Source organism: Populus trichocarpa, chromosome 4, assembly GCF_000002775.5.
Source record: "Populus trichocarpa isolate Nisqually-1 chromosome 4, P.trichocarpa_v4.1, whole genome shotgun sequence".
NCBI classification, from domain to species: domain Eukaryota; kingdom Viridiplantae; phylum Streptophyta; class Magnoliopsida; order Malpighiales; family Salicaceae; genus Populus; species Populus trichocarpa.
The window spans coordinates 2,159,016-2,176,887 of NC_037288.2; the positions used below are offsets into that span (position 1 = coordinate 2,159,016).

The following is a 17,872-nucleotide window of genomic DNA, read 5'->3' on the forward strand; positions in this document are numbered from 1 at the left end:
AGGATTTAAGGATTTTAATTGATGTATTAGGATGTTAGTTGGCTTAAAACGAACTGATTTGATGTCTAGAATTATGAGTTGTTAATAAACAAATTATTATATTGTGGAAACTGCAGAATTGAATATTGGCAGATTAGGATTCTGGAAATCCCAATCAACCGGTTGACTGATTTTTGCTGGTCGAGCGGTTGGCTGAACCGGCTGACCAGTTGGTTTATACTGACCGACTAGTTGGCCTGTGATAGTGATTGACTAGTTGGTCATTTTGGTCGACTGATTGACCCAACATTAAAGTTTTATCGGGTTTGTTAGGTTTGATCAATTTGGGTTATGTTCGGGATCGATTGGGTGAAACAATTCGGCCTTATATTTACGTTTTGGTCTCTAAACTTAGAGTTTTTAATCTTTTATGTTACTTTTCTTCGAGTCGTTTCTGAGTGTTTTTTGTATCCGTTATAGGTTCTGCTGACGTCCCTCCTAATGATCTTTAGTAGTATTCGATTCTACATTCATTTGTCTTTTGCTTTTGTTTTCCAGGTGAAAAATATAACTTTAATATGCATGTAATATAAATTTATATGTATATTGATTATATGATGAGTACAACTAGTTAATTTCTTAAATATTTATATATGTTGTTTTATTTTTTGAGTACTCATCCATTCTTGAATATGCACTCATATTTTATATAACTAAATTCTATTCAATATGATATACATTACTTTGATAATTATGCAAGTTTATATTATATCTTGATATCAGTATACTTGTCAGTAACTTCTTGCTAATGGAGAGTAGTTAGTCCATGTGCACATGATATTCTACATAACTAGCTGGTGAGAGAGGCATCAGCTTGTGATGACTGATCCTCCCACAATGGTCACCTTCAAGTGTCATATGATTACATTCGAGTGTTATCTGATCTCTGACATGTATTCCATTACTTTATATTAATATGCTTAACATATATATTTATATCAAGATATATCGAGTTGCACACTATTAATATCTAAAATGTATGTTAAATGTTATTCTCTCACCGAGTTGGTTGAACTCACCCCTTTTTTTTTAATATTATTTCAGAGTTTTAGTTTCTGTTAGCAGGTGGACTTTGTTGAGTGTTCCTGTTTCTTTAGTTTTGGCCGGTATGTCTTGCTTGTTTCACAAGACTTTCCTATTATTTTTTGATTTGATGTCTTAAACGCTCAACTATTATATTGTTTTAATTATGTTTGGATTTTGATAATGTAATAAGTATTATGGATTATTGTTTTGCGTTATCTAACAATGAGAATTATTTTGAAGTGTTATTTGATTTATTTGGTTTTGAAGATAATAATATTTTGAAAAATAAAATATTACGAAATCTTCATATAATTTGTTTTATGATATGTACGTTCTAAGGCTTAGCGTAGGTGGGGTGTCTTTACGATACCACTCCTACGTTGCTGGTCATGGATTCTAGATTCAGGTCGTGATAAGTGAGATTCTAAGATATGATTTATGGAATATTATTTACTGACCTGTCTCAAAAATAGAAGAAACACATAAGCAGATATTGAATGAATCCTACTTATGCTCAACAAGTGGAATATCAGGAGTATCTGAATACAAAAAAAAAAAAGCATACTCAAAACAACTTGAAGCAGATAACATAAGAGATTACAACTCTAAGATTAAAGACCATAACGTATTTATAAAACTAAAACAGATCCACTTAATAGATATCAAACATTTCCTAAATTGATTAAATCTAAAAAAATCAATCAACCCGTACTACTCAGTCAACCGGTTGACCGAAACCATTAGGCCAACTAGTTTATCATGATTTTAGAATCTCAATATGACAGCTCTCCAAAACTATAGATTCTTAAAATTTCAACTTATAACTCAAAAACTCATTACAATTAATCCATCAACTAAACTAAAAATTAAAACACAAACTTCAAAATTTTAAAATCTCAACAAATTCAAAATCATAGTTAATAACAACAATCATACACATGGAAGTACAAATTTTACCTTAAAAACCTATATTCTCCTACTCCTCTTTCTTGTATCTTTCCCTCTTTTCTCATCTTTTTCTTTTTCTTTTTCTCCCTTTCAACATGCTCTCTTTTAATTTCTGGTCTTTTTTTTTCTATTAAATTTATGCAATTACCAAAGTATCTCTTACTCATAACTATTGTTTACTCCTTCAAAGGAGTTGTTGCCCTTTCCTATTTATTATTTTTTTAAAAAAAATTACAAAAATAGTGATGATTCAATGTGAAATTATGATGAATATCAACCACATAAATACACTATAATGTTAGTTCTATCTCCTGAACTCCCTTGTTCAATTTTTTTATTTTTTTTTGGTCTCAATGTAGGATTCATTTGGTCACCATTTTGTGATTTCTGTTAGCGGTCTTTTTTGTCTACTGTTGTTAGTCTCGGTACTTGAGGTCTAGGGACGTTTCTGTTCTGCTTTTGGAATTCTCTGTCACTTCTTGTATGCTGTCTTTTCTGTCTACTGTTGCTAGTCTCGGTGCTTGTTGTAAATGGTCTTGCTTTGGCTGAAAATTGTGGATAATTCTTGCTTTGTGGAGGTCAATCTTTAAACAAGATAATCGACCCTCGTTTCTCTGGCTGATAGCCACCCCTCCACTCTCCAGGATTCTTCCAAATTATGCCGTAAGCCATACACCAAGAATAAACAAATTCATGTCTACCTCCAACTATCCACCGTCATTTAAGGGCAAGTTTGAATTGTGAGTTCCACCAACTATCCACCATTGTTGTAAATCTACAAATTAGACAAATACTTTATCATTTAAGGGCTGATAATTACGTCTCCAATATTCTCCGGGTATCTTTGAATATAGTAAGTATTATTAAGAATAATTGACTAAATAATTTGAGTTTTGGAAATTAAAGATTTTATATAAACATAAAAATATTGATTTCCAAGAGTTAAAAAAAGAAAGAAGAAGTGGAAGTGTAAGAATACTCTAAAAGCCATCTAAACTAAATTGGTTTTTTTTACACCAATTAAAAGGATTTATTCTTGTATAAAAGAATTATTTATTTATTAATTCCAATATTATAATTGGAAAGGAATTTTTCCTTGGAAAAAAAATAGCCTCAATACTAAAGTCATTTAGTCAAGCTTATATGTCATTTATAAGCTTAAAAATATATTAAAATATATTTTTTAACTTTTTTAATATGAAAACATTAAAATTATTAAAATATATTAATTTAATATATTTTTCAAATTAAACATGTTTTTAAAACACAGTTATAAACACGAAAACAAACTTTCCAAAAATAGAGTTAACTTAACAGAAATCCAGTAAAATCACCCATCGAAAGCCAAACCACAAAGATCTTTTTATTAGATTATGCCCAGGTTAGCAAAAAAAAAAAGAAAATAAACATTCCAAAAACAATAACAAGTTTTCAAACTATATATATACACAGACACACACACAAAAATACACTTACAAACATTTTTTTGCTAATGTTACATTCAACTAAACAGTACAACATAACTTATATAACACAACACAGGCACAAAACCATATATCGAGTTTCAAAGCTATGATGGCTTCTGAGAGGACGGTACATATCGTGCTATAACTTCTGATATTTAATACGTTGTCACCATCTATGCAATGAAAATCATAACACACACAACCTTTTGAGAGTGTTTAATTAGTTAGGTCATAAGTTTGTTCTTTAAAAATCATCAATTCAATTCAAGTATCACAGACGTAAAATCACTAGACAATGGAGGAAATTGCAGTTAAGAGATTATCTAAAACTTCAGGGCAAGGGATGAAGGAGTTTATGAATGAAGTAAGGTTGATATCTAAACTCCAGCACAGAAATCTTGTCAAGCTTTTCGGTTGTTGCATTCATGAAGAGGAAAAGATGCTGATATATATATGAATATTTACCAAACAAAAGCTTGGATTTTTTCATCTTTGGTATGGCTCTCTTCATCCATATTTGTGTCTGTGTTCAAAGGGAAGAGTCCCCTGATTATGCAGCTTCACTTTGATCAAATCAAACAAATGATTTCTGGGCAAACCTTTAATGTTTAAGTGCAGACGAGACAAAAAGGGTGCTATTGGATTGGAGTAAGCGTTTTGAAATTGTTTCCGGGATTGCTCGAGGGGTTTTATACCTTCATCAAGATTCAAGACTAAAAATTATCCACAGGGATCTCAAAGCCAGCAATATTCTACTAGATGCTGCAATGAACCCAAAAATTTCAGATTTCGGTATGGCAAGAATGTTTATGGAAGACCAAGTCCAAGGAAAAACCACTCGTGTGGTCGGAACATAGTAAGTCACCTGATTATTTCCTCTCTCCAGTGATCCATCATGATCAAATACCAACAAGCTTCATCTTTTATGATTGTAGCGGCTACATGTCACCTGAGTACGCAATTCACGGACAGTATTCGATAAAGTCAGATGTCTTCAGCTATGGAGTCTTAACACTGGAGATCATAAGTGGCAGGAAAAATAGCGACTACGGTGAGAAAGAACCCTGGCTGAATCTTATCGGACATGTAAGTGGCATCGATAAATTTCTTGATAATATCTTAGGTGATTGTCTTCCTCTTAGATTCTTTTCTAAATTATCTTCTTCCTTGTTTCAGGTATGGGACTTATGGAGAGAAGAAAAGGCATTACCATCTAAATTATATATTTACACATGGTTTTTTTTTTTTGTTTTGAAGAGGAGAAATTTTCTATGTGTTGTGTTTTATTTTTTTATCTGCTTCCTACGCTGAATATTTTTTTATCTGCCCCTGGAAATCTTTGATCTGCCTCCCCTCTTTTTTTTTTTAATTGAAATGTATTTACAGTAAAGAGTTTAAAGTTTCAAACAAATTTTTTTTAAAAAAAAAGTTACTTAAAATTTAAAATTTAAAGAACTCAAAATATTTTAAAGCAAAAAATACTATAATTCCTGGGTTTTTTTTAAGTTGACCGAAATTAATTTTTAATTTTTAATTTTTAAAAAAATTAAATTAAAAGCAAAATAGATGAAAGTTTAAGTTATGACAATACAATAGAACTTATAGAATTTCTTATCAAAATTTGAGCAGGACAATTAGATTGAAAGTTATATTAATTTTAGTCATATAAATCATATGGCATGACTAGACGTGTTTTAGACTCGCACTAGTCCTTATAGTCCATAAATATTCTGCTACTGCTAGGCTATATATTCACATGATGTAATTTCAACAAATCCACACCTAGTATCAGAGAGTTTCAGTGCAGGCACTAGACTAGACCGCTGATCTCTCAATGATCAAGAAGCTTCATGCTCCGTTGAATCTCAATCTCTTAGATATTATCCATTTAACTTTCATTTAAAAATATTTGCCTTAAAATGACGTTAAATCTTAATGGTGGAGTTAATTAGATCCAATTGGAATTTTTTTTTTTGTGATACTGAACTTTTGAGCCAAGAAATTAAGGCGCTTACTAGCTAGTCAATTGAAAATGACAATACAAAATAAAAATCCCGACACTACTAGAGGTGGTTACTAATTCCCAAAAGAATAAGCTACCTTGATGTATTAACCTGATCACTAGCCATCACCATCCATCCCTGTCAAATATTTCTCATTTCATTGCTTGAATGCCTTCTTCTCCAAATTTTCCTGTCCACAGACAATGTTAAGTTTTAATGAGTCTCCAGAGGAGGAAACTTCCCTTTGGGATAATCCTATCAATGATACCTCTGGAGTGCTCTCAATCAATGGTCAAGATAACCTCGTCCTCTACGGCAAAAACACCAAATTCATTAGTCCTGTCTGGTTCACAAATGTTTCAGTAGTCTCATCAGCCAGCAACTCTATGGCTCAACTTTTAAATTCAGGAAACCTTGTTCTGACTCAATCCAACAGGCATCAGTCACATTGTGGATAATTCTTGCTTTGTGGAGGTCAACCTTTAAACAAGATAATCGACCCTCGTTTCTCTGGCTGATAGTCACGCCTCCACTCTCCAGGATTCTTCCAAATTATGCCGTAAGCCATACACCAAGAATAAACAAATTCATGTCTACCTCCAACTATCCACCGTCATTTAAGGGCAAGTTTGAATTGTGAGTTCCACCAACTATACACCATTGTTGTTTTTTTTTTTTTGATAAAATCAAGAATAGATATATAATAATAAATAAAAAAACATGAACAGTGTGAGCAGAGCTTAAGCTTTAGCTACATAGATTGTAGCCTAGACATCAGCCTAATTACAATAAATAAATACAAGAAAACCTATAACCCTACTATTTGGCCAAGCAAAAACAAACCCACACTAAATCAGGAATTAAGCAGACCATGCCGAAATGCATTCATGATTCCTGTATAGATCAGCACCAGTATACCAAAAGGAAGAGTTGAGGTTGCTGATCCATCCTGCAGCAAAGTAAAACAAAAGCCATAGGAGTATCTTTGAATATAGTAAGTATTATTAAGAATAATTAACTAAATAATTTGAGTTTTGGAAATTAAAGATTTTATATAAACATAAAAATATTGATTTCCAAGAGTAAAAAAAAGAAAGAAGAATTGTGGAAGTCTAAGAATACTCTAAAAGCCATCTAAACTAAATTGGTTTTTTTACACCAATTAAAAGGATTTATTCTTGTATAAAAGAATTATTTATTTATTAATTCCAATATTATAACTGGAAAGGAATTTTTCCTTAGAAAAAAAATAGCCTCAATACTAAAATCATTTAGTCAAGCTTATATGTCATTTATACGCTTAAAAATATATTAAAATATATTTTTTAATTTTTTTAATATGAAAACATTAAAATTATTAAAATATATTAATTTAATATTTTTTTTAAATTAAACATGTTTTTAAAACACAGTTATAAACACGAAAACAAACTTTCCAAAAATAGAGTTAACTTGCACATTAGAATGGATAAAAACTGATCCATGGCTAAACACTAAGAAACAGAAATCCAGTAAAATCACCCATCGAAAGCCAAACCACAAAGATCTTTTTATTAGATTATGCCCAGGTTAGCAAAAAAAAAAAGAAAATAAACATTCCAAAAACAATAACAAGTTTTCAAACTATATATATACACAGACACACACACAAAAATACACTTACAAACATTTTTTTGCTAATGTTACATTCAACTAAACAGTACAACATAACTTATATAACACAACACAGGCACAAAACCATATATCGAGTTTCAAAGCTATGATGGCTTCTGAGAGGACGGTACATATCGTGCTATAACTTCTGATATTTAATACGTTGTCACCATCTATGCAATGAAAATCATAACACACACAACCTTTTGAGAGTGTTTAATTAGTTAGGTCATAAGTTTGTTCTTTAAAAATCATCAATTCAATTCAAGTATCACAGACGTAAAATCCCTAGACAATGGAGGAAATTGCAGTTAAGAGATTATCTAAAACTTCAGGGCAAGGGATGAAGGAGTTTATGAATGAAGTAAGGTGGATATCTAAACTCCAGCACAGAAATCTTGTCAAGCTTTTCGGTTGTTGCATTCATGAAGAGGAAAAGATGCTGATATATATATGAATATTTACCAAACAAAAGCTTGGATTTTTTCATCTTTGGTATGGCTCTCTTCATCCATATTTGTGTCTGTGTTCAAAGGGAAGAGTCCCCTGATTATGCAGCTTCACTTTGATCAAATCAAACAAATGATTTCTGGGCAAACCTTTAATGTTTAAGTGCAGACGAGACAAAAAGGGTGCTATTGGATTGGAGTAAGCGTTTTGAAATTGTTTCCGGGATTGCTCGAGGGGTTTTATACCTTCATCAAGATTCAAGACTAAAAATTATCCACAGGGATCTCAAAGCCAGCAATATTCTACTAGATGCTGCAATGAACCCAAAAATTTCAGATTTCGGTATGGCAAGAAAGTTTATGGAAGACCAAGTCCAAGGAAAAACCACTCGTGTGGTCGGAACATAGTAAGTCACCTGATTCTTTCCTCTCTCCAGTGATCCATCATGATCAAATACCAACAACTTTATCTTTTATGATTGTAGTGGCTACATGTCACCTGAGTACGCAATTCACGGACAGTATTCGATAAAGTCAGATGTCTTCAGCTATGGTGTCTTAACACTGGAGATCATAAGTGGCAGGAAAAATAGCGACTACGGTGAGAAAGAACCCTGGCTGAATCTTATCGGACATGTAAGTGGATCGATAAATTTCTTGATAATATCTTAGGTGATTGTCTTCCTCTTAGATTCTTTTCTCAATTATCTTCTTCCTTGTTTCAGGTATGGGACTTATGGAGAGAAGAAAAGGCATTAGACATAGTTGATCCAATGCTGGAACAGGCATGCCCTCCTCATGAAGTTTTGAGATGCGTTCAGATTGGGTTACTGTGTGTGCAAGAATTTCCAGATGATCGACCTGCAATGTTAGAAGTTGTGTTCATGTTAGGTAATGAGATAACTCTTCCTTCCCCTAAGAAGCCAGCATTTGTTTTACGAACACGCAGTGGACAAGACTTGCCAGCAATGTCTAGACGAGCAGCTTGTTCTGTAAATGAAGTTACAGTTACTATGGTGGAAGCTCGCTGAAATCCCAGTCTCTTGTAATAAATTTTCTCTAACAGGCATTACATGGAAGAAAAAAAATGTTGTCCTGACAATCTAGTTTTCAGAGAGCATTTTTTCAGGTTACCTCACCTGCTAAAATGATTTTCTACTTAGGATAGAAAACTAAACAATTCCATTTATTAAATTTATTAGAGCAACTAGTACTCCCACAATAAAATAAACTCCATTGAAATGCTCAAGGGGCTGTCCACTCATTATTGCAAACTAGTTTCATGAGCATTTCTTTACAACTCTTCATACAAAAGCAGTGAAGAGTGGCAACCAAGCACCACCGTCACTGTCGGCGCTTGGCTTCATGCGCCGTCATCGATTGAAGAGCGAAAATTGGTGGATCTGAAGCCACTCTTTAACCTCTTCCTTTCCCTGCCGGCGGTGACTATCACCGCTACCTGCAAGACAAAGAAATCAACACTAGACAGTAGTTTTTATTCATTTGTATTTTTTTAGATCTACCTCTCTCTCTCTCTACTGTAATTTCTTCTTCGCTCTTCTGATTGTTATTATTGTGGATCTGCCGTGAAGAGTGCCTTGCGTTGTGGTTTAGGAGAAGGCATTGGGAGACTACGATGGGAGAAATTAAGAGAGGGGTTCTGGTTTGGCTTTCTGAAGATGATGAGGGGGTGCTGATCTTGGGTTTTCGAAGAAAGATGAAGAAGAAGCTGTTGCTGGTGGTTTGATATCACTGGTTTGGTTATGGTGGAGATGGTTGAGTCTGAGAAGGGAAATGGTGGAGGCTGGATTGCAGTGGGGTTAACACTGCTGAAAAGTTATGCACAGTGTTAGGGAAATGAAAACATGGGTTTTTTTTTTTTTTTTTTTTTTTGAAGAGGAGAAATTTTCAACGTGTTTTGTTTTATTTTTTTATCTGCCCCCGGAAATCTTTGATCTGCCTCCCCTCGCTTTTTTTTTTTTGTTTTTTCCTGTGAGGAATGTATTTATAGTAAAGAGTTTTAAAGTTTCAAATAAATATAATTTTTTAAAAAAATATATATTTAAAATTTAAAATTAAAAAAACTATGATTTTTTCAACTGAAAATTAGGGAAACAGAGCAAAAACATATTATAGTTCCTGATTTTCTTACAAGTTGTCAAATCATACCTTGAAATCAATCTCTAATTTTTTAATATTTATTTTTTAACCTTTTTGAAAATTAAATTAAAAGTAAATAGATAAAAATTTAAGTTATGAAAATATAATACAACTTGTAGAATTTCTCAGCAAAATTTAAGATTGAAAGTTATATTAATTTTAGTCATATAAATCATTTGGCATGACTATACCTGTTTTAGACTCGCACAAGTCCTTAGAGTCAATAAATATTCTGCTAGGCTTTTCATATGAACTAGTTTCAACAAATCCATCTCTAGTATTCAGAAGCTCATGCATCAGAGAGTTTCAGTGCAGGCTCTAGACTAGACCGCTGATCTCTCAATGATCAAGAAGCTTCATTCTCCGTTGAATCTCATTCTCTTAGATATTAATTATCCATTTAACTTTCATTTAAAAATATTTTCCTTAAAATGACGTTAAATCTTAATGGTGGAGTTAATTAGATCCAATTGGAATTTTTTTTTTTTTTGTGATACTGAACTTTTGAGCCAAGAAATTAAGGCGCTTGCTAGCTAGTCAATTGAAAATGACAATACAAAATAAAAATCCCGACACTACTAGAGGTGGTTACTAATTCCCAAAAGAATAAGCTACCTTGATGTATTAACCTGATCACTAGCCATCACCATGCATCCCTGTCAAATATTTCTCATTTCATTGCTTGAATGCCTTCTTCTCCAAATTTTCCTGTCCACAGACAATGTTAAGTTTTAATGAGTCTCCAGAGGAGGAAACCTCCCTTTGGGATAATCCTATCAATGATACCTCTGGAGTGCTCTCAATCAATGGTCAAGATAACCTCGTCCTCTACGGCAAAAAAAACCAAATTCATCAGTCCTCTCTGGTTCACAAATGTTTCAGTCTCATCAGCCAGCAACTCTATGGCTCAACTTTTAAATTCAGGAAACCTTGTTCTGACTCAATCCAACAGGCATCAGTCACATGGAAAAGTATTGATCATCCTACCATACCATGCTTCTTTTTGCAACACTTGGACGTTTGGATAGGAAAACTGGTCAACAGGTTTTTAACATCTTGGAAGTCCATGAATGATTTAGAAACTAGCGATTTTACGAGTGTTTATTTTTACTATCATATAATTAAGTAAGAAATAATGAAAAAAAACAAAGTTATTAAATCCAGTGGAGTCCATGACTCGATTCACGGGTTAAGCCGTGAATCCCGACTCGATTCAAGATGTTGGTGTCTCAAAAAAGATTAAAAAAAATGTCATCTTGAAATTTATTTTAAAATCAAACCACGTTTTTACGTTTGAGTTGCTTTTGGATACGCAAAGTGGACTAGGTCATGTCGGGGCAACTTCCACATAGTTTAATTTGAAACCCAAGCTAAAAGAAAAGTCGAATAAGAAGGTTTCATTGTTAACTCACTAAACTGGACTTAATATTGCCAGAAATTTTCATGAGGCTTGAATATATTTTTTACATTAAAAAAAATTGATCCAAGCAAGCTCAACTAAACATTCCTAGCTATTAAAATGAATCTTTTCATCATTTAAAGTTAAAATAAACAAAGATGCCTCAATAGTCTCCCAATTTAAATCCTCTTTATCAAAAAAGCTAAGTTCTTCACAAATCTACTCATTCAATAATTCAATGTTATCAAAGCTAATGAGATCTAAAGTATCTCTTTCTTTTTTTTCCCCTTAAATTCCTACAAATTACAAACATAAAAGAAAACAACATGATTGTTATAATATATATTAGTAATAAATTCAATTTTTTAAAATAATATATTTACAAAGTAGGTATAAAAGGTTTAGACAAGATCAACCAATCGAAGAACTTTAATTAGAGGATATGCTGGCTTAATACATATAGTGACATCATGCCAAAACCTACTATCCAAAACACAGTTTTGAATTCGTTTCCTTTCTTCTATTCTTGAAAACCTACATGACCTCCACTGTTTGGAAGTAAACATAATCATTAACTGTATTTTATGATCATTCAAACATCCTAGAGTCAAATATGCAGTAGCAAACCGAGTAGCAGCAGGCATAATAAAATATTATCCTTTTGTAAAGTGCCTTAGGATGGAAATAAGTATAGTTCTTGAATAAATATATGAGGTGACTCTCCTCCCCTTAGCAATAGTTACTTGATGAACCTCTAGCTTCTTCTCAAAATCTTTCAATATCAAGTCAATACAAGGGGTAGCACATGGTGTTCAAAACAACTTCTTTATTTTTGCCATCAATAATTGTCCTGCTGCCTTATAGTTTGCAGCGTTATTGGTCATTACTTGCACAAAATTTTCCTCCCCAATCCTCTCCATAATGGCATCTAACATCTTAAATACCTTATCAGCAATCTTGGATATATTAGAAGTATCCACCAATGACAAAAAAAAAATGTCCCTTTAGGACTACTAGCCAAAAAGTTATAAATACAACGTCTTTTTTATCTATCTATATCTATCAGACATTATTGAACAACCTTTTTTTTTTCATTCTAGCTTGTACTCTTTAAGCAATTTTATTGTTTGATCCACTTCTTGCTTTAAATACTTCTCTCTAATATCGTGATAAGATGGAGGCTTCAAACCTGGCCCATGCTTTGCAACCAATTCAAGTAACTTTAGAAACTCGTGGTTTTTTACACATTAAAATGGAATTACACTAGTGTAGAAAAACCTTTCGACATGCTTCTTCTCTAATATCCTTTTTTAGCAATTGATTCAGGGTTGTTTGTGTACTTCCACTCCCACTAGCTGATCTCTTTCCTTTGTCATTGGAGCTAATTTCTTTCATTTCATCATCATCATCTTTTCCAATATATCAACGAGCCTTTCTTTTCTTTTCAGTTGCTTCTAGATTTTTAACCAAAACACCCAAAATCATATGCTAAACATTTTATAGTACTTGTTGGCATGACTCAACATCCTTACAAGTGTAATCTAAATGATGTTTGAAACGAAAAATACCTCCACTGATAATTTTTTTACAATACTTGCACTGAACTTTTCTAGAATTTTTATCAATTTCTATATCATATTGCCATCCTACATCAAGCCTATTACCGGAAGAATTTTTTCTAGATGTTATATGTTTAACAATTCAAGAATCAACTCAAATAAGCTCTATAATCAATCCAAACATTATATGATTCTTATTATATTTTAGTTAAAAACAAAGGACCATAATACATGTGTTATACATAACAATTCATATAATCCAAAAGCATGCATAAGGAACTCACAAAACTAAAGTAATATGATGATAAGATTATATAATAGATAAGAGCACATATAATCCAGAAGAAAGAAAGTAAAACATGCATCCATATTATGTTGTAAAAGTGCTGGTTTTGTTGATTAGAAAGACCATAAAATTACTTGAAAATGAAAATAGTTGGTAAATTCAAAATTCATAACTTCTTTTATTTTGTTCTATTTTAATTTCTTTTAACCCATCTCTTACAAGAACAACAAAGTTCTTGACTTTGTGGTGAAAAAAAAAAAGAGAAATGGTTGAAAGTGAAACATAGGCAGATTGCATATTGCAGTGATGGTTTGTTTAAAATTTGGAACATTGGAAAGACTTTGAGAAAAAGAGGCTAGGATGCTAGGTTTTTGACTTTGTGGTGCAGTTACTGCATTATATATATATATATATATATAAACTCATAAAACTGGGTTTAAAATCATGATTTTACACGATTTCAAAGATTTAATATGATTTTATCACTTTTTGAATTTTAAAGTTGATTTGACATAATAACATATATTGACTCTTAAAATTATACGATTTTACGAGTCAATTTGTAATTTTAACAGCATCGTTTATGGCCTTTCAAGTAGTCATTTATTACATGGCTAGCTTAACTGAGCAAACCTAATAATCAGTCAAAAAAATTCTATGAAGCGTTAATAGTTGGCTTTTTGGCTCCACTCATTAAAATCCCAACTGCAAATCTAGACCTAATTGGTCAAAAATTAAAATGGAATTATTAATCAAATGTAACTTAATTATAAATAAATTTTAAAGATTGAGGACTAGAATGTAATTCATACAGGGGATTACAATTCTAGACCTATAAACAATCAAGTAAAGATTTAATTGATTAAATTTCTAAAACTAACCTAAAATAATATATGTGATATTATTTAACAGACAAATTTATATTTTGTCATTTATAGGGTTTTTAAGTTTCCATATAATTAGAAAGTTATGCCTTTTATATTTTGTGAGTAAAGTGGAGTACAGAACACCTTAAGCACAAAAGAAAAGAGTTAGCACTCAAAAGTATAACAATTTCTCTCTCTTAAAAGGATTTAGAAGATTTTTCACTAGTAAATTCATGTGAATTAATGTTAGAAGTCGGACAATTGGACGGCTAGCTTCTGGTTTGCGACAACTCAGCCTTAAGAAAATTATTCAAAACCAAAAAGAATATTTAATCTTCAGATAATTTTCATATAAAACCTAAACAACTCTATATCTATTTAACGGGAAGTTTGGACCTCCTAAAATTTTTTAAATTTATCATTTACGTACCACAACATTCACCATTTACTTGCTGTCTTTGCATGTCATTGTGTCATACATATTTGAAACGGTTATAGCAGGGAATTGAAAACAATTTTGGAATGTATAGAAGCCAACTAGAGTGCTATACGCGTCAGGATTGTCTTGCATCGAATTTTTTTTTCAAGAATAAGTAACATTTTCGTATCTCACTCGTGATTTAACGATATAAAAATTGATAAGATATTTCTTTTAATCAGCTCATGACAAGAGGTGTGCAAACTTGGGACCAAAAAAAATCTCACCAGAAACCAAACACTTATGGGTGTGGCCTTTCAAGTGGTCATTTAATACATGTCTGGCTCCACTCATTAAAACCCCAACTGCACTCCCAAGTCATCTACTCACCTCACCAACACACAATCATTGAAACAAATTATGAATCCTATAGAAACGTTTTTGAGTGCATTGTTTCTCTTCCTTGTTTTTCCTTCTTGCTTATCTATTGACATCATAGCTCCAAACCAATCAATCAAAGATGGAGATGTTCTGGTCTCTAGTGGACAAAGCTATGAACTCGGGTTCTTCAGCACAGGCATCGATTCTACTCGTCGTTATGTGGGAATTTGGTGCCGTAAGGTTTCAGAACGAACTGTTGTATGGGTGGCAAATAGAGACAATCCTATCAATGGTACCTCCGGAGTCCTAGCTATCAACAAACAAGGTAACCTTGTAATTTATGAAAATAACCGAAGTAGTGTTCCTGTTTGGTCTACAAATGTTGCAGCCTCATCAATGACAAATTGCACGGCTCAGCTCCAGGATTCAGGAAACTTGGTCTTGGTTCAACAGGATAGCAAAAGGGTCTTGTGGCAGAGTTTTGATCATGCTACAGACACTCTGCTTCCTGGTATGAAGCTTGGGCTGGACCTGAAAATCGGTTTCAACCGGTCTCTGTCATCTTGGAAGTCCAAAGATGACCCGGGAACCGGAACCATTGTCCTTGGTATTGATCCAAGTGGGTTTCCCCAGTTGTTCCTATACAAGGGTCAAACCCGAAGTTGGCGTGTCGGACCATGGACTGGACTAAGATGGAGCGGGGTACCCCAAATGGCCACGTCCTACATCTACGGTAATACTTTCGTTAGCAGTGTTGATGAGGTATCTTATTCCTATAGTATCAATAATCCCTCCTTGATTTCAAGAATGGTGGTGAACGAATCAGGAGTAGTGCAACGGCTGACATGGAACGATCCTGATAAACAATGGTTCGGAATTTGGTACGCCCCAAAAGAACCATGTGACACCTATGGCCAATGTGGTCCAAATACTAACTGTGACCCATATCAAACAAATACTTTCATGTGCAAATGTCTACCCGGATTCGAACCCAAGTCACCCCAAGAATGGTACCTGAGAGAGGGGTCAAGAGGTTGTGTCAGGAAACCTAACGTGTCCACGTGTCACGGCGGAGAAGGGTTCGTCAAGCTGGCTCGAGTGAAGGTGCCGGATACATCAATGGCGAGTGCGAACATGAGTTTGAGATTGAAAGAATGTGCGCGAGAGTGCTTGAGGAATTGTTCTTGTACAGCTTATGCTAGTGCTGACGAAAGAGGACTTGGATGCTTGAGATGGTATGGTGATCTGGTGGATACAAGAACGTTTTCAGATGTGGGGCAAGAGATTTACATCCGTGTGGATAGAGCTGAATTAGGTACATGTCCAATTCTACTACTACTAACTTATTTACTTTTCCTTTGTTCACTTGCTATGCCATGCACAAGTTTTGATTCTTGAAGAAATCTCATAGACCTGATAAATCACAAGGAATCAGTTTTCTTATAATTTATTAGAAGTAATTGACTAATTGTATGAGCAATGTTTTTTTTATTATTATTAATCAGCACGTAATTTTATGAATAGAATGTTTGATAAGGGTACGTAGGTCAATAAATGTGTTGACGCGAAATCCATTGATCATTAATCAGTTAAATTTCATCAACTCAATGAACTCGGAATTGATTGTTTTGGTTAAGTAATCATATTATTATTTACTAGTATAATGAATTGAGTAGTTTTGTAACACACACATGCCTATATTGCCACTCATAGAAATGACTAACATTTTTTTACTTTCCTTCTAATATATATTACAAATTAAACAATATACTAAAACCTTTTTCACAGTAATCATTATTTTTTTTTCTTTTCAATTATATCATTTTGTGGCCAAATTAACTATCAATTTCTTATAATTTTTTATGGAGAAACACAGTTGAAAGAAGGAGGCTCAAAGTATAAAACAAGAAAAAATTACATGTTTGGATTGAAACTCGCACAAGTGTGTTTTGGTACCCATACTTTTTTTTTCCAAACACAATCCCTTTATTTTCTTATGATTTGGTTTTAGTTGAAAACTTTATTTTTATTATTTTGAAGTCTCTTATTTTGAGAGATGAAAAAGAAAATTGCTGGAAAATAACGAAAGAGAGAAATTCGTTAATTGGCAATATTTCGGCCACTAAAAAGATGATTATTGATTTCAATTAGTTTTATTAGATGAGGAGAGTTTTATTTACGAGTATTTTCTTCTTTATTTTACTTAAAAAGTAGATTGGGGTTGAGAAATATTTTTTTCTTTTAATTTGATTTTGTATTTTTAGACGAATTTTCGGTGTTTTTAGTGGATTATTTGGTTTATTGATATCATAGAGATATTTATTAAGTTTTTTTAAGTGAAAATATTGAAAATTATATTTTTGAGTAAAAAAAACACCAACCTAATTTTTTAACTACCTATTTATTGGTTGGAAACTCATGTGGTTTGTCTTAAAAAAAAATTACCAACAAAAAAGAAATAGGCAAGAGCATAGCCGTGGCCATGCAGGCCTGTGCGTGCGTTTTTTTAGCTTTCGTTTCTTTTTATTTAAATATAAATTAATTAAAACAGATTAATCCAATATATGTGTGTGGGATGCCTGACCATTAGGTTTTAATTAAGATTAATTAAAATAAATAAATTAAATAAATATTTGTGATCTTTTGTAATAAAATATTATTTAATTTTTATTTGGTTTTCGAATAAAATTATAACATTTTTTTTATTAGTGAGCATTCTTTTTGTGCAACCCTACAAAAAAACTTCTTTCATTTTATTTAATTATTTTTATGTGCATGTCTAGCTATTGTTATTTTTTGCACTATTAAGTGTATTTTTTAAAAAAATTTACTTTGGTCCTTAAACTATTGTTTTTGCACTATTAAGTTTTTTTTAACTCAAATTAGGGTCTAACTGCATGTTTTATTTTTGGGTGAGGGTTGAATTGAAAATAAATGGCTAAAGTGAAAAAATCAGGTAAAATAGAAGGTAGATCTGCAACTGATTTAAAAAGTTCATTTGTGTTCCTTATCTTTTTAAGCTATTTGTTAATTGGCCCCTATAATTTTTTTAAAAATACATTTTGGTGCCAAACCTTTTTTTTCTTTTTTTCTTTTTGGAAGAGAGAGAGGGTTGCTAGATTCTAGTTTAGAGAGAAAAAGTTGGTGTTGGGAAAGATTTAGACCACTAAAATGATCAATTTTTGTGTCAAATGATTCCATATAATGATAACGGTTACT

The 17,872-nt window shown here is 32.4% G+C and overlaps 2 protein-coding genes and 1 long non-coding RNA gene across 12 annotated transcripts in view; 2 read left to right on the forward strand and 1 right to left on the reverse strand.

Annotated features, from left to right (window-relative positions):
- Positions 1 to 3,837: 3,837 nt before the first annotated feature.
- On the forward strand, positions 3,838 to 8,972 carry LOC112327265 (cysteine-rich receptor-like protein kinase 6). Of its 4 annotated transcripts, XM_052451885.1 has the most exons (4): positions 3,838 to 3,974; positions 7,754 to 7,991; positions 8,070 to 8,220; positions 8,310 to 8,972. In XM_052451885.1, the coding sequence occupies exons 2-4, from the start codon at positions 7,903 to 7,905 to the stop codon at positions 8,613 to 8,615; spliced, it is 546 nt and encodes a 181-aa protein (XP_052307845.1). In that variant the 5' UTR covers positions 3,838 to 3,974; positions 7,754 to 7,902; the 3' UTR covers positions 8,616 to 8,972. The 4 variants fall into 4 exon arrangements, 3 of the variants coding, with proteins under 3 accessions (XP_052307845.1, XP_052307844.1, XP_024455145.1); XR_008058909.1 differs by lacking the exons at positions 3,838 to 3,974; positions 7,754 to 7,991; positions 8,070 to 8,220; positions 8,310 to 8,972 and adding exons at positions 4,188 to 4,335; positions 4,415 to 4,565; positions 4,656 to 4,815; XM_052451884.1 differs by lacking the exons at positions 3,838 to 3,974; positions 7,754 to 7,991; positions 8,070 to 8,220 and adding exons at positions 4,194 to 4,335; positions 4,415 to 4,565.
- Positions 4,287 to 17,872, reverse strand: part of LOC127905162 (uncharacterized) — a 30,019-nt gene continuing 16,433 nt past the window's right edge. Inside the window, exons 2-3 of one of the 2 annotated variants that reach the window (XR_008058911.1) lie at positions 8,084 to 9,111; positions 4,287 to 4,428 (exon numbers count right to left, since the gene is read on the reverse strand). This is a non-coding gene — a long non-coding RNA (uncharacterized LOC127905162). Of the gene's footprint in view, positions 4,429 to 8,083; positions 9,112 to 17,872 lie in introns of those variants that run through there. The other variant, XR_008058910.1, reaches the window with a different exon arrangement.
- The window catches only part of LOC18109217 (G-type lectin S-receptor-like serine/threonine-protein kinase RKS1), a 50,124-nt gene continuing 46,871 nt past the window's right edge, over positions 14,620 to 17,872 (forward strand). For 5 of the 6 annotated variants that reach the window (XM_052451849.1, XM_052451848.1, XM_052451852.1 and 2 more), the window contains exon 1: positions 14,620 to 15,968. In XM_052451849.1, coding sequence (XP_052307809.1) covers positions 14,693 to 15,968 — 1,276 coding nt within the window. In that variant the 5' untranslated portion in view covers positions 14,620 to 14,692. The remainder of the gene's footprint in view (positions 15,969 to 17,872) is intronic. The other variant, XM_052451846.1, reaches the window with a different exon arrangement.

Excerpts from the sequence above, each read along its gene's own strand:
- LOC112327265 (XM_052451885.1), top strand. The coding sequence starts at position 7,903 with ATGAACCCAAAAATTTCAGATTTCGGTATGGCAAGAAAGTTTATGGAA. Across the intron at positions 7,992-8,069 it reads ACTCGTGTGGTCGGAACATA|TGGCTACATGTCACCTGAGT; the intron begins GTAAGTCACCTG and ends TTATGATTGTAG. Across the intron at positions 8,221-8,309 it reads GGCTGAATCTTATCGGACAT|GTATGGGACTTATGGAGAGA; the intron begins GTAAGTGGATCG and ends TCCTTGTTTCAG.